A 14,102-nucleotide genomic window follows, 5' to 3' on the forward strand; every position below is an offset into this window, starting at 1 on the left:
ATACCAGACCTTTGGGGAAGGATGATGACTTTTTGAGGTCATGGTGGCGTTATATCAAGACTTGGATTGCTTAATCTGAAACTATATCATTTACCTGAGATGGTATTAGTAATATCTGTTGTCTTAGGGTCATAATAAAGGCCCTAACTGAAATTTGACAGTAACAATCAGAAAAGGATGGCATCTAGTGTGCAACTTTGCCTCACAATATCAAAAATTCACAACAGTTAAAAAAGAACACAAGTCGGATTCAAACTAGGATATTGTTTATTGCACACAATCGTGACTTAAAGTCATGAGTTCAATATATTTTGGGCAGCATATGGATTCACATGTGTAACAGGTTTTTTTATTTAAATTATACGTGCATGATATTGATATATAAAAATGGACATTAATTAGATACATGTTTATTTGTACGTACATTTACTGCGAAGCTCATATAAGTTGGTTGTGTATCATGGAGAGAGCAAGAGGTTAAACTAACTTGAAATTTTAAGCGGGAGAATTCTATTCAAAAGTAAATTTTTATATTTTCTCGTATGGGCACGACATAACAGAGACTGCACCTTGACATTAACAATAAATAGCTCCATCAAAATTGTCATTGAAAATGGAATTCACACAGGGCCGACCCAACAAAATTTGGGGCCTAAGGCAAAAAATTTATATGGGGCCTTTTTATATGTAAACATTAATTAAATAAAATTATATAATACTAATTAAATTAAGACTAATTTGATGTAAATACAAAAATTGATGAATAATACTAGCTAAACTAAGGTTAATTTCATATAGAAGATTGAATATTATAGTTGAATAAAAAAGAACTTACTTTAACTTGGATATATGATTATGCATAGTTAAGTACAGTTGTAATTTAAATTTAAATTTTATATATTCTTTTTAAGAGAAAGGAATAGATAGATATTATTTGGTGTGTGGCTTAGTAGGAGATTAGTTATCATTGATGATTTATCACATTTGCAACATTTTATTTGAAACATCTTAGGGTTTCAATTGGGTTAAATTTTTATTGGTCTCCTATTTTAAAAGCTTTGTTAGAAATGAAAAAGAAAAATACTAAAAATACTACAAAATGTTCACAATAAATGTGATTATGACTATAATTGATGAATTTCAATAACTTAATTTATTTGTGTTTGAATTGCTTTTTTATGTGATCGGTGATATGTCAGTTAAATCTATAATAAAATTTGTGGTATCTTTAGCATCACTCTTTAAAAAAAGTACTAATTATTTAAAAAATTATTTTTATAAAATTTTGGACCTTTTATTAAAGGAGATGGAACTTTTTTTAAGTAGGAAAATTTTTTATTTGTTGTGGGTCCTTAGGCCTAGGCCTAAGTTGCCTAGGCCTTGAGCCGGCACTGAATTCACATACCATTCTTTTTCAACATTTATCAATTTTTTAAGGTAGAAGATCATGATGTTTAAATGGACTAAATACATCAACTGTTGAAATTTAGGCAATTCTAGCGTGACTGCAAAGCCATAAATTTATGGCTCATTAATTTTAAATTTAAATTGACATTCAGATCAAGTGTCGTGAAAATTTCTTTGCATGGAAGTAGAAAATCCTCCTCTGGTTGGCCCATCATTTTCAATTGAACTTGCAGAGTAAGATACAACTACGAGTGCGCAAAAGAAAGAAAGAAAAAAAATCATCAAAAACCTTGATCATTCCATCCATTAATATGAAATTAATTAATATCATTTCAAGTTGTATATATATTTATGTAATTTCAGTTAACTCAATAAACAAAGTTGTGTATTTCAAAGATTTCAAAGCTATTGTAAATTTGTAACTACAAAAAGAAGGCATGTCTAATGGAATATCGTATAGGGATCGTTTTACATGTGTTGGAATTTGAATGGCATTCACACGAGCATTTTCTTTGTAGCCCGTTTGGTAATGCATTATCAAATGAAACCTTCCCTAAGTACAACATTTTTAACTTCATCTTATTTGTAGGTACACCTTATTCAAACAACTCTTTTCAAAAGGTTGAAAAATTATCATGTACTACTAAATGCATTATCAATCATTTGGTGCATTAGAGGTCACAATTGCACACTTACAATATTCTTTACAATTTGTTGACTCGTAAAAGTGTAAGTAATTGACGTAAAGTAAAGTAGTGATCAAAAAGTTTTCATTACTCATATTATTATATAAATTAACAAATTGTGAAATTAAGTGTAAAAGTAGTTGGAACAATTGTCAATAGATTTTTTATGAAACTTCTAGAGAAAAATTTCTTTTTTACATAGTAAAATGTAATGTTAATTTACATTATAGAGACATAAAAAGTGACAAATATTATACACATTTATAAAAATAATATAATATATACAACTTTTTTTGTAAATGAATACAACAATTATCATGTTCTATGTGCACAAAGTGTAAATTTAAGTGTTTTGACTTTTGGTGTTGTAGTTTTCATATGTGTGTAAAGTAGAGTTATCTAAAGGTGGGCCGCGGTTAAACCTGTTAACTGTTAATAACTGTTAAAATGGTAAAAGCAAAGAACTTTCTGGTATTTCTCTCTATGCTGTCAAAAGTCAAAACGACGTCGCAGACTCTCTCTCCGCCCGTGTTCGTTGAAACTTCCAACACCGCAAGCCTCAACCAACTCACTCCTCCCAGCTCATAGTGATAGGACATCGTTATCTATCTAAAAATTTTGGATTTTTTTTTTTTATTTCCTATATCTAATGCATAATCTAAGCCCTCTACACCCCCGGATTCTGACCAATCCGGCGCCGCCACGATGTCAGCCTCAACAACAACCCCATGTTGCCACTCTCTCTCTCCTCCCAATTCTAGGGTTAGGGTTTTGAAGAAGAACCCTAACCCTAGACTCATCCAATTCTCTTTCAATCCAACCCTTCCTCGTCTCAATGCAAAACCTTGTACCTTTCCAACAAATGTAAGCTCTCTCTCTCTCTTAAACTCTTTCCATTTGTTTACTGAATTTGAAGTTGGCTGTTTGTTTGCCTAGAAAGTGAGGAATTTGAAATGAAATTAGGTGCAAGTTTTGATTTTTTTAAATGGGTTTTGTGGGGTTTTGGAATTTGTTAATAGAAATGATAGGATTGGAATCTTTGAGGATTAAATTAAAGCAGGGGGGAAAAGAAATGGAATATGCTTTGGTTCTTTTTATTGGATGGGTGAACTGAATTTTGTTAAAGCTAAAGTGATGAATAGTTGAATATATATATATATATATATATATACTATTAGACACCTTAGAGCTTCTGTTGGAAGCATAAGAAGCTAATTACTAAAGTTACTAACTTTCTGAAATATGTGAACAATGGTGTTTGCACTAGCAATTATAAAAAAAAAAAAAGTGTGGTTGGCACTTGGTAGGTAGTCTTTCTCACAAATTTGGAGAGTCTGATTTCAACATATTTCTTTGGCGGAGGGCACTTGCCATCACACAAGGGTCCAATGATTATTAATATTGGGTAATTCCATCAGTAGATACTGTCCTTGTTTCTTATTTATTTTAAATCACATCATGCACCCGCTGTCCGAGAATAAATGCCTTTGCCCCAAAAGTCTTGAGGATTCTGTTGTAGAATTTTCTGTTTCATGGTGCAGTACCTTCTTTATATGATGCCTATGTAACTTCCTGTAACCTTTGAAAGTGGATTTGCTTCAAAAGCATTACCAATTGAGGCATCTTTCCATTCCTTGATCTCAGCTTCCGCTTATGGAATCCTCCTTTATTTCTGTTCTTTTCCATTGGCTCTTCAAATTAGTCTTTTTCCACCCCACTTATGAATATGCCTCATCAACATCATCCTTCTAGGTGCTGATTGGACCCCTTCAGCAACTCACGATTTTTTTACCAGTCAAATCAAAGAATCCTTTGTCCCACTGACAATTACAGTCTGCTCTCTCATAAATCACTTAGGGGAACAAACCCCCGTTTATTGGGCTGAATTTTGTGATTTCTTAAATGCATATACGAAGACATAAAAAGCTCTAAATCTGTTTTGTTTGATCAGAATACATACCTCCATTCAACCATTCTGTTAGCAAGCCGGGATGATAGAACAAAAATCTCCTGACTGAACCTGGCACAATTATTTTCATTTGTTGAGTTGAGCTTTCTATATACCCTAAGGATTCAAATGTTACTTCTCCTTACATTTCATTAAAATTCTCAGTGGCCAAGTTGTGGGTTATGTTGCATCGGATTTGGAATAAATGATTGATTCATCAGGGTTTTTTTCCCCTAATGAATGATAAATTTTGATTTAATCAAAACACAGTTATAACTCCTGAGCATAACCACAAACTCCCAACAGAAAACAAGCTTCTCAGCTACACCAAGTTCCCACTAAGCAATCCTACAGCTGGACAACCAGCAAATTAATAAAATTCAAAACCTAAATAAACAACATATCAAAGCAGCACACTGTTAGGAATCTTCCATATGCTGCACAGAAATCCTGTTTTGGATTGTCCTTCATATGCTTACACTACATTATTCTTCCCCTAACATCCTGACATACTCTCTGAATCAGCCGCCCTTCTGAGTTAACACTTCCTCCATGTGCTTGTTTATTTACTTATATTTGATTCTAAGATGAATTATTAGTTTGTCTTTTTTTTTTTTTCCTTGCTAATTGCTAAATCATTATTGTTTTGTAGAAATGGAGATTTTTGTGTCTTAGGGATGAAGAATCTTCATCTGCAATACCTGAGTCCGAGTTTGTAGAAGATAAATTATCAGAAGAATTGCTGAAGCCTGGATTCAATCAAATAAATGATGTGCCGAAAGATTGGATTTCAAGACTTAGAAAGGTAGGATTTTCTTTTATAACATTTGTGCAATGATCTTCAGTCTTTGGATGAGGATTATTTGTTTTCCATTTTTTTTTTTGGGGGGGTTTTGTGTCTGATTAATTGAAGTTTATGCCTCTAAGGGGAGATTGATTTTGAATGCTCTTTCTATCTCTCTCAAATATATATATATATATATATATATTTATATATTATTTTTTATATCCATGCATCAATATGGTCTTTATGGATGCACAACTTATTTGCACATACCCAAAATGATTTCTGATCTCATTTTTATATTTTGTCCATTAAAAAAAGGATTGTGGTATCATCGTTCAGTTTTCATGTCACTGTGATGTAAACAAATTCATCTGTATATAATTTTCTTCCTAATTAAACCTTGAACCCATTAAAGACTAGAGGCATAAGCATAATATTAAGGCCTTGTTACTAGTAAAGCATGGTGCTTACTCACCCTTACATGTTTTAGTTGATGATTTCTGAAGTCTGAACCTCATTCCATTAAAATGCTCTAGCCAAATGGTATCTACTATTGGTTGGTATATGATTATTATGGACCTATAGGCCATAGCCATAGTATTGAAGTAGACCTGACCTTTTTTAACTCCATAACTATCATAAACAAAATCTACTGAAAATAAGATGAAGCTTTTGTTAATTTCAGTTTAAAGAGTTGTTGCACAAAGAGTTTTCACTAGTAATGATAACCAAGTGTTTTGCACATTTTTGGGACTGATATCTATTCTGTGATAATATTGCAGGTTACAGATGCACTTTTTGGTGCAAAGCCTTGGACGGTGCCATGGACAGCAAAGACCATAGTACAGGTGAAGCATTCTGTTTGTATTACTTTGATGATATGTGGCATTCATCTTTTTGTGCTAAGTTTTCTAGTTACTATTTACCATATAAATTTATTTGCAAATTGCAATTTTATTGAAGCTAATCCACTCAACTACTTATGCATAGATTTAAGTTTCCTACATGACCATAAAGAATCTTTGTGTCAATGTTCCCCTTTGTCTCTCCGTTTTCTTCTCCATTTGGTGAGAATGATATTTATGTCTGCTTTTTGGGCCGAATCTCTACCTAAAGGGCATTCTTTTGACATGGGTGTACAATAAGAGTTGTCTATATGATAGTGTGAACCTAGTGTCCCATGTCTGTGGTTCAAACCCCACTTTCCCCTCCCCTCTTATTTACCTATTAAAAAAAATTTTGAACCCTATATTGTTATCATGGTTTTATATTTCAGATTTATATTCAACTTTAGTTATGTCCAAGATTGAGGAGATACGTCCTCTCATAAAATAAAAAATTAAAAAAAAAAGATTGAGGAGATATGTCCTAATAAAACTATTTTCATGCCAGAGCTCTTGCTGAGAAACAGTTGCAAATAAGAAATTCTTAGATATGATCAATTTTACTAGCACAATTTTCTGAATTCAATAAAGCTTTATACAACAAAAAAAAAAACAGTTTCAAATAAGGGATGCTCTTCCAACCGCCTCAACCATCCGACCTGAGCATTAAGGGATGGTTTTGAAAGAACAAGTGAGTGGGTATCAGGTTGGTCCTCCGAAAAACGGAACATTATGTTTCCTAGTGTCTCAACCCTCAATCAAATCAATTGGAGCATCCTCAATCAAATCAATTGGAGCATCTCCTATTCCTAGTACCCAAACCTGAGATCTCATCAAGACCCATACATGCAGCCTTTATTTCTCTTTCTCCTTTGTCCTCCTCGTTTCTTCTTCTTCTTCCAGTTTCTTTTTCTTCTCTCTTTTGGCCACTACCTTCGGATCTGAGCCTGGTCAAAGCCAATTCTCGCTGATTGGAGCCACAGTCCACAGATCCAAGCTGCCATCAATGGCTTGAATTAGAGCTACCTTTGTAGAGAAGACTGAAGACAGTCGCTGCCAATCTGAGCTATAGCCTGCAAATCTGAGTCAGTGTTAATGGCTTGAACTAAAGCTGCAGATTCACTGTTTAGGTTTGGTACCTTTGGGTCATTTGAGGGTTTTTTTTGGTTTTTGTTTGTTTGTTTGTTATTTTTTATTTTATTTTATTTATTTATTTATTTTTTTTAACTTTTACTTAAATGGCACCCAACTGCTAAGTCTGAGGAAGTTGACCAACAGTGCCAACCATTTTATTGGTCAGTGGCGGGTGTAAGCAACTCAATCCTGAATAAATCCGGTCGAGTGGTGGGTTGACACCAAACTCAATCCAACTCAACCCGTGAGCAGCCTAGGTGCGATATTTACAATTAACAATCTTTGAATGTTCATAACTTAATCAACTTCATGGAGGATTTTGGATGTAAACTAATTAGTGGGAGAAACATGATTTCTATGTCTAGGATGGTGAGGTGAATGGTGGTGTGGGAGGTGGTAGTGTGGGGTTGAGAAGGTGAGTGTTTGCATGGTGGTATTTGTGTAAACATGGTGGAAGGGAAAAAAGTGATGGATTTGACAGTCCTTGGTGGGAGACTTGATGTGTGTGCGTAGTGTGGTGTTGGCTTTGCAATGAAAAAGGTTGTGTTGATTGCGTTAAAGATAGAGTTGGGGGCAGATGATACATTCCACTTAGCTGGGGCATCGGAGTAATCATATGAAGAATATTGGGATGGATTCATAGTGTATAAGGCTAATTATGAAGTCATCATATAAGAACATAGTCTGTAGATTACAGACAAGAGTGATTTCTTTTGGACATTGATGTGGGACAAAGGGAAATGAAACAGAATCTAATTTGGAAGTTTTGGGTAGCTAGGACTTTGAAGAATTAGGCTTCAGGATTGGTGGGAAAATCTGCAGGAGAATAGTAGAAATATAGGGTGTCTATTGATGAAAAGGAATGGTAGGAGTTATGATGAAACAAAGGGGAAAACCAAGGGTTTAGGTTGCAGTTCTAGGGCTGTGAATAGTCACCCGTGAACAGTAATTTGGCTGTTTGTGGGTAATTTTAGCTATTTGATGGATGGATGGTTTAGAGTTTTGAAGTTTTTGGATTCTAGGGTTTTAAAGGTGACTCAACAGTGATTGTAAGGTTCAAGTTGGGGGAAATTAAAGGACGTGGAAGAAAAGAGATACAAACAAATATTCACAAATTCTGGAAATTTAGAAAAGCTTATTCGCTGTATTGAATAGAAAGTATTACATTCGTATAAATAGATGACTAATATTATACCTAGTAGAACTTGTACCTTCTTGAAACCCTAAATAAAACTAAAATAAGATCCAATGGACCATTAGTACAGTCTATGTCCATATATCAGAAAATAAAACATTGCTAAAAAAATAAATAGAACAATCAGTAATCTGTCCATATACCAGAAAGCCTATTCAAGCTCCCAGGTACCCTTGGCATCATCTGACATGTGCCACATTAATGCTTGGGAATTGGAATTAGTTTTGGGATGCAATTTTTATGTTTTTATTGGTTGTTGCTGTGGTACTTCATCAGTTGTGGCCATTAAAGTCAACTTTCATAGGTTTTTTTTTTTTTTTTCCTCTCTTATTTATATATTATCATTTTTTTTCTCCTAAATTTAGTAGTTAGATCCCAGTTTCAAAAAGCTAAAAGACTGCAACCATATGTGCATAATTTTAAATAATGGGAATGCCAAACTAACAGGCCAATTTGAATCTATATTATAGTTGTGGCAGCTAGTTATAAAATTAGGTTGATCAGAAATCAGATGAAGTTTTGTATACGGGCTTTTTAGATTGCAAAGATAGTGGCAGTGCATTATTCATAAGATAGTAGTGATGATATTGAATAGATTATATTTGCCTTTTAGGTTTTGAAGTATTTATGAAATGTTAAGTCTTATACCCAAAGTAATTCATAAAGAAATAAAAACTACTGTTGGAGTGGGGTATTTTATTGAAGAACTTTGAAAAATCTTTGAAGCTTTTATGTTTTTATTAAAGTTTGGATTACATATAATCAATCACATCTTTTATGCATGAATAAAGGTTTAACAAGTTTAATAATGTTATCTTATTGACTTTGAAATTTAAATTTCATGAGAAGTAAATGAAAAATCTTGCTGTTAGTCACGATGAATATGAGTGGAAAGGAATAATAAGAATAGGAAAGTGAAAGCTTTTTGGGTTCTGCAGGTTATGCTTCTCTGGATTGCCTCATTCTGGTTGGTAGGATCTTGGGTAGTTCCATTTTTAGCCCACACAGCCGGATTTAGGAAGGAATCCTTGACATACAGAGGGCAAGCCTTGTACAGCCTCTTGACTGATGTTGCTGAAGGTCTTGCTGGGATAGCACTCCTGCATCGCTGCCTCACAAGGTTTCATCCCCTTCCATCTGACTGGTTCAAGTTTAGCCTTGAAGGGAAGTGGCAATTCGATGTTGGTTTGGGCTGTCTCATGTTTCCCCTTGTCAACCGACTCTCACAGGTCAACCTTAATTTGTGGCCTATTCTTCCCTCTACTCCTGTCACTGTCTCTAGTGTTGAGCAATCAATAGTGGCACGAGACCCAGTGGCAATGGCCCTCTATGCAGTAGTAGTTTCAGTTTGTGCCCCTATTTGGGAGGAGATTGTTTTCCGTGGATTCCTTCTTCCTTCCTTGACCAAGTACATGCCCGTTTGGTGCTCAATTTTAGTGAGTTCAGTAGCTTTTGCCTTGGCACATTTCAATATCCAAAGGATGCTACCACTTATATTTCTTGGGGTGGTAATGGGTGCTGTCTTTGCCCGGTCAAGGAACCTTTTACCATCGATGTTGTTGCATAGCTTGTGGAATGCTTTTGTCTTTTTAGATCTCATGAAATGATTTTGTTCTGTACTCCATTCTTCTCAAATCAAGTTTCAATTAGCATCGCTTGTCCCACTTTGTACAATTATCAAGTTGGTTTAAACATATCCAAAAAAATTCACGTTCGTTTAATCCTGGTAATCCTTCTCTGGTTTGCTGTTGAAATTTTACTGCTTGCTGGCAACTATTGTATGGTTGATGCTGTTGGCCCTTGGCTGATGAGCATGAGTAGTGCGTGCGTGACAAATGGTAAGAATCCTCTCCATTTCACTTTGAGAGTCCTGGCTAAAATTTATTGAAAAAAATCTAGGACCACAAACTATTTTACAACTTCATTGCTATAATTGTGATGTGGCAATGTGAGTGGTGGATAAAAAATAGTGAGGCATGTGTAAGTGGTAGACAACCATACAGAGTCTGCAATGTCAGAGAGCAAATGAGAGGATGGAGGCATGGAAGGCTTTTTTATTTTTTTACTTTATTTTTATTTTTATTTTAAATGTTGCTTGTGATCCCAGGATTCAATTTGCCAAAGCAACCCATTAGGTGTAGCAACTTCCATCTTTGCAACCTTTGATATTTGACTAGTACTTTCAATTTTGGGCATGCCAATTTTGCTTTTCCTTGTATTTTTTATTTTTTATTTTTGGGTATGTTTGGTTTGGCTTGCATGCAGGTGGAGAGAGGAAACAATTCTGTTTCATCTCTTGCGACAATTTCATAGGGGTTTTTATTTTTTCTTTCAAACGAGCATTACAACTTCCACTCCCTGAAGCATCACCTAAGTTGACACTGGGCCGTGCTTTGAACTTACCATTCATAAACATTTAATAAAAATTTCTTCTCTGTTCCCGCTTAAATTAGACACCAAAATTTGCTTAAAAGATCTTCTACAATTTGAGGCGTATCATTTATCAAAAACAACTTGCCAGCCACAACGAACTCCGGCCTCAGTTGTCATATCCTCCACCCCTTTATAGAATTGGCATTGGAAAGCTTAGCTAACTTGTAGTATCAGTATTCTCTCCATTCAAAAATGATCAATTTCATGGTTCAAATTAAATATTACCATTTTAAATTTTAAATGAGATAGTACTTTTTGTAAACTATTTGATACAAGAAATAAAATCTTAAACGTGAAATGGGCTCTTCATTTCTAGTAAAATGGAGAGGATCATGTAGAGTGTAACGCTTACATCTTGCTATTTGCTTATTTTGATTTAAATTTCTCTCTCTCTCTCTCTCTCTCTCTCTCTCTCTCTCAAATAAATTCTAGCCTTGAAATGGATTCTCTTCATTTGAAAGTGAAATGAAAAGGATCCTTATCCATGACAAATGCATAGGTTTGAGCCCACCTGCTATGTAATGCGTGGCATATTTGTATTCACTACAACCGCGGTCATTTGAAAATTACAACTGTCGCGAGCCCTGCAACTGTTTCTCCTCCTTAGTTCAATGTAGTGCACTATGATTTGGGATGGGCAATATTTTTTAGATTATGATAGCATCAATTTTTTTTCCCAATTAATTTTGAACTCATAAATGGGCCATTTTTTTTTAATAAATAATGCATTTTTAGAAATTATTTAGGAAACAGCCTTTTGTAAATTCGTCTGAGAGACGAGCGCAAACACTACTAGCATCTCTCAAAAAGACGAGTTTATCATGTATGCTACTGATTTGGTAATAATGACTAAATAGTGAATCGAAGTGGAACTTGTCTTTGGGAAAGATGAGTACATGTTTTCCTATGGACTAGATGGTGGTCTTGATCACTGTTGGTTATGGCAATCACTGAGACCAACCCACAGCATACAGTGAATCATGTCTACAGAGTCAGGTATATAATTGTATTCATGTAACAAGTTATAGGCTGCTCTGTGCAAGTTTTAAGTCCACATTATTGGCAACAGAGTTAGCTATCAAGGTTCTTTCTTCGTGTTTCAAGCTTTTCAGTATCTGAAGTGTAGTAAGTCAACTAATAACTGATGGATTTTTTCTTCCAAATTGTAATCAAATTTTACATAATGAAAAAAACATTCTTTTCTTATATTAAACTGCATTTATGAGTGTTTGGATTCTCTCACAGCTGCTTATTGTCTTGAAGTGCCACATGAGGGGGGACCAATCGGTATCATGTCACTCTCTATTTCTGACTTTTGTCCCAAAACATTAGTCAATGTTCATTTCTTTCGCAGACAATCTGGGGACCCTTGTCTGCTATATTTGTTTTTGTCAATTGTTTGTAAATTGTAATTAGCTCAATTGTGAAAGAAAAGGATATAACTTTCTTTGACAATTAAACTTGAGGTCATTTGAATTGAACACCACTAACTGTTAGTGGATGGAAAAGCCAGAAATTTCCTTACCAATAACTTTGTGATATTTTCTTAATTCCATTTTCTTTTCCTTCACATTTTAGATGTATCTTTTAACTGATTCAAGGAAAAAAATGTAGCTACATATGACAATGGATGTCATTTATTCTTATCTGTTTTTGTATTGAAAAATAGAATTTATGTCAAGTGTCTTCTTGTGTATTTGTTTTGATGTTGTAATGAAAGGGAGTAATTCAAGAATTGTTTCCTGAATTTACCTTTCATAAATCTTGTCAAATGTTAGTGCAAATACGATGCTCACACTTCTTTTTCTTTTTCTGTTCTTTTCCTTTTCAACTTTATTTTTTTTTTCAAGTGTGAGCTATCTGTCTTTTTCTTTTCTAGGTTCCATTATTTTGTGTAAAAGTAAAAGTGTCACATTTTCAAGCGTAATTTTTGGTTCGATGAATAAAAGCTGCCACTTAATGCAAAAAATTATTTAAAAGTTAGGACCATATATATCCCCATCCCCCTATTAAGGATAACCTATTTTCATGCCTTTATGTATTAAAAGACAGTATCAAATTGAATGTGGTATATCGAATAATGGTGCTGCGGAATTAAAGATACGAGATTTTGTTGAACAAGAAATTACTATAGATTGTTGGAAAAATGTAAGACATAATAACTGAGAATAATATACGTGGTCAGCACCAATCAGCTTGTTAAAGATTCATAACCGACCTTGAAAGTTTTGGTACTAAGACTTTGTTGTTGTATATGTCTATGGGAGTGTGGCTGTGATTACATACAATTTTATCTTATTTAATTTAAGTACGGAAACCCAAAGAGCCGTACTATATATTAACCCTAAACCATAACTAAACCCAAAAACCCTAAATCCAATCCTCTAAGGGTGGAACCTATTGGCTAATGGTCCATGTAAGGTGCAGATGTGCTGAAAATAATGATGTTCCTGCTTCAAAAATTTGGAAAAATATGTTAGAACTCACACCATTCATCTCATAAAATACTAACTAGAGTAAATGTTAAAACAGCTTTCCATAGTTTTAAAAACTTGTTCCCCCATATATGGTTAATTGGTAAAAAACTGGTCTTGTTGCATATGCCGACTCTTCTTTTGTGTCTTACATTTTTCTTGTTTAATTATGTGAGTTTGACGCATGCAGCTCTTCTAGAACAGATCCAGGTCACCCTATTGTCCAGATTGTGTTGGAGAGGGATAAAAAATACACCATCCAAAATTTAATGCAGCATACTGTGCTCTAAAGCTGCTGAATGACCTACTTAAACCTTTGCAACATTCTTCTTTTCCCTTTAAACAATTGTAATATTGTTTTATCCAGACCACCATTTGATTATAATATCATGGTACAATCAAATATTTTATCATTTAGGTAGAGCCTTGTGCTGAAGCAGTTAGGATGTAAGCATCAAAATGGTGAAATCATCTTTTCAAACTGGTCATGCCCACTCAAAAGTTTTTAGCACAAAAATTATAACATCAAAAGATAATGACAAACAGAGGTAGCTAAGCAAGCATCATCAACATTGTCCACAATGTATAGAGTATAGGACTATGGAGAAACATTCAACATTATTAAATTTGGTTGAACTCTTTGTACTAGTTTTTTGAGCAGGTTGCATGATTAATGGAGCATGCATGAACCTGTTTCCCGTAAACATTGAACTTCTTAGAATTACTTTCCTTTTGTAGAGGTTCAATTGTGCTTATTGTCTCTTTATTTAATTTCTATAGGTGACTTGGAACTTAAAAAAAAAAAAAAAAAAAAAAAAAAAAAAAAAAAAAAAAAAAAAAAAAAGAAGCATGCATGAATCTGATTCTGTTTCTCTTTAGTTAGTTACTTCTAGTTGATAGTGAATAAAATAAGATTGTAAAAGAGAAACCATCTTCTTTGTGAAGTTACAAAGAAAAAAAGAAATGATTGAAAAAAAAGTGGGGTAAACTTGTGATGCAACAGTACATTATGGGTCTTGTTGGGGCTCACATTTCTGTTTCTTTTCTCTTTTCTCTTTTTCAATTATTAAAATTCGTTGTCTCTTGCCAGACAACCACACAAGCAATTTCTTTGGGAAAGAGGATATTGAGGTGTATATATATATGTACACATT

General features: G+C 34.0%; 1 protein-coding gene across 1 annotated transcript; it reads left to right on the forward strand.

Moving 5' to 3' along the window:
- The first annotated feature begins 2,573 nt into the window (after nucleotides 1–2,573).
- On the forward strand, nucleotides 2,574–9,708 carry LOC126698123 (uncharacterized). The gene is made up of 4 exons (XM_050395137.1): nucleotides 2,574–2,957; nucleotides 4,694–4,846; nucleotides 5,611–5,676; nucleotides 8,980–9,708. The coding sequence occupies exons 1-4, from the start codon at nucleotides 2,799–2,801 to the stop codon at nucleotides 9,646–9,648; spliced, it is 1,047 nt and encodes a 348-aa protein (XP_050251094.1). The 5' UTR covers nucleotides 2,574–2,798; the 3' UTR covers nucleotides 9,649–9,708.
- Nucleotides 9,709–14,102: the final 4,394 nt, after the last annotated feature.

The sequence above is a fragment of the Quercus robur genome, chromosome 9 (assembly GCF_932294415.1).
Source record: "Quercus robur chromosome 9, dhQueRobu3.1, whole genome shotgun sequence".
Classification (NCBI taxonomy): domain Eukaryota; kingdom Viridiplantae; phylum Streptophyta; class Magnoliopsida; order Fagales; family Fagaceae; genus Quercus; species Quercus robur.

What these genes read in the sequence shown, in the direction of transcription:
- LOC126698123 (XM_050395137.1), top strand. Translation starts at nt 2,799, where the DNA reads ATGTCAGCCTCAACAACAACCCCATGTTGCCACTCTCTCTCTCCTCCC. An exon ending in CTTGTACCTTTCCAACAAAT is followed by an intron (nt 2,958 to 4,693) that starts GTAAGCTCTCTC and finishes ATTGTTTTGTAG; the next exon opens with AAATGGAGATTTTTGTGTCT. An exon ending in GGATTTCAAGACTTAGAAAG is followed by an intron (nt 4,847 to 5,610) that starts GTAGGATTTTCT and finishes ATAATATTGCAG; the next exon opens with GTTACAGATGCACTTTTTGG.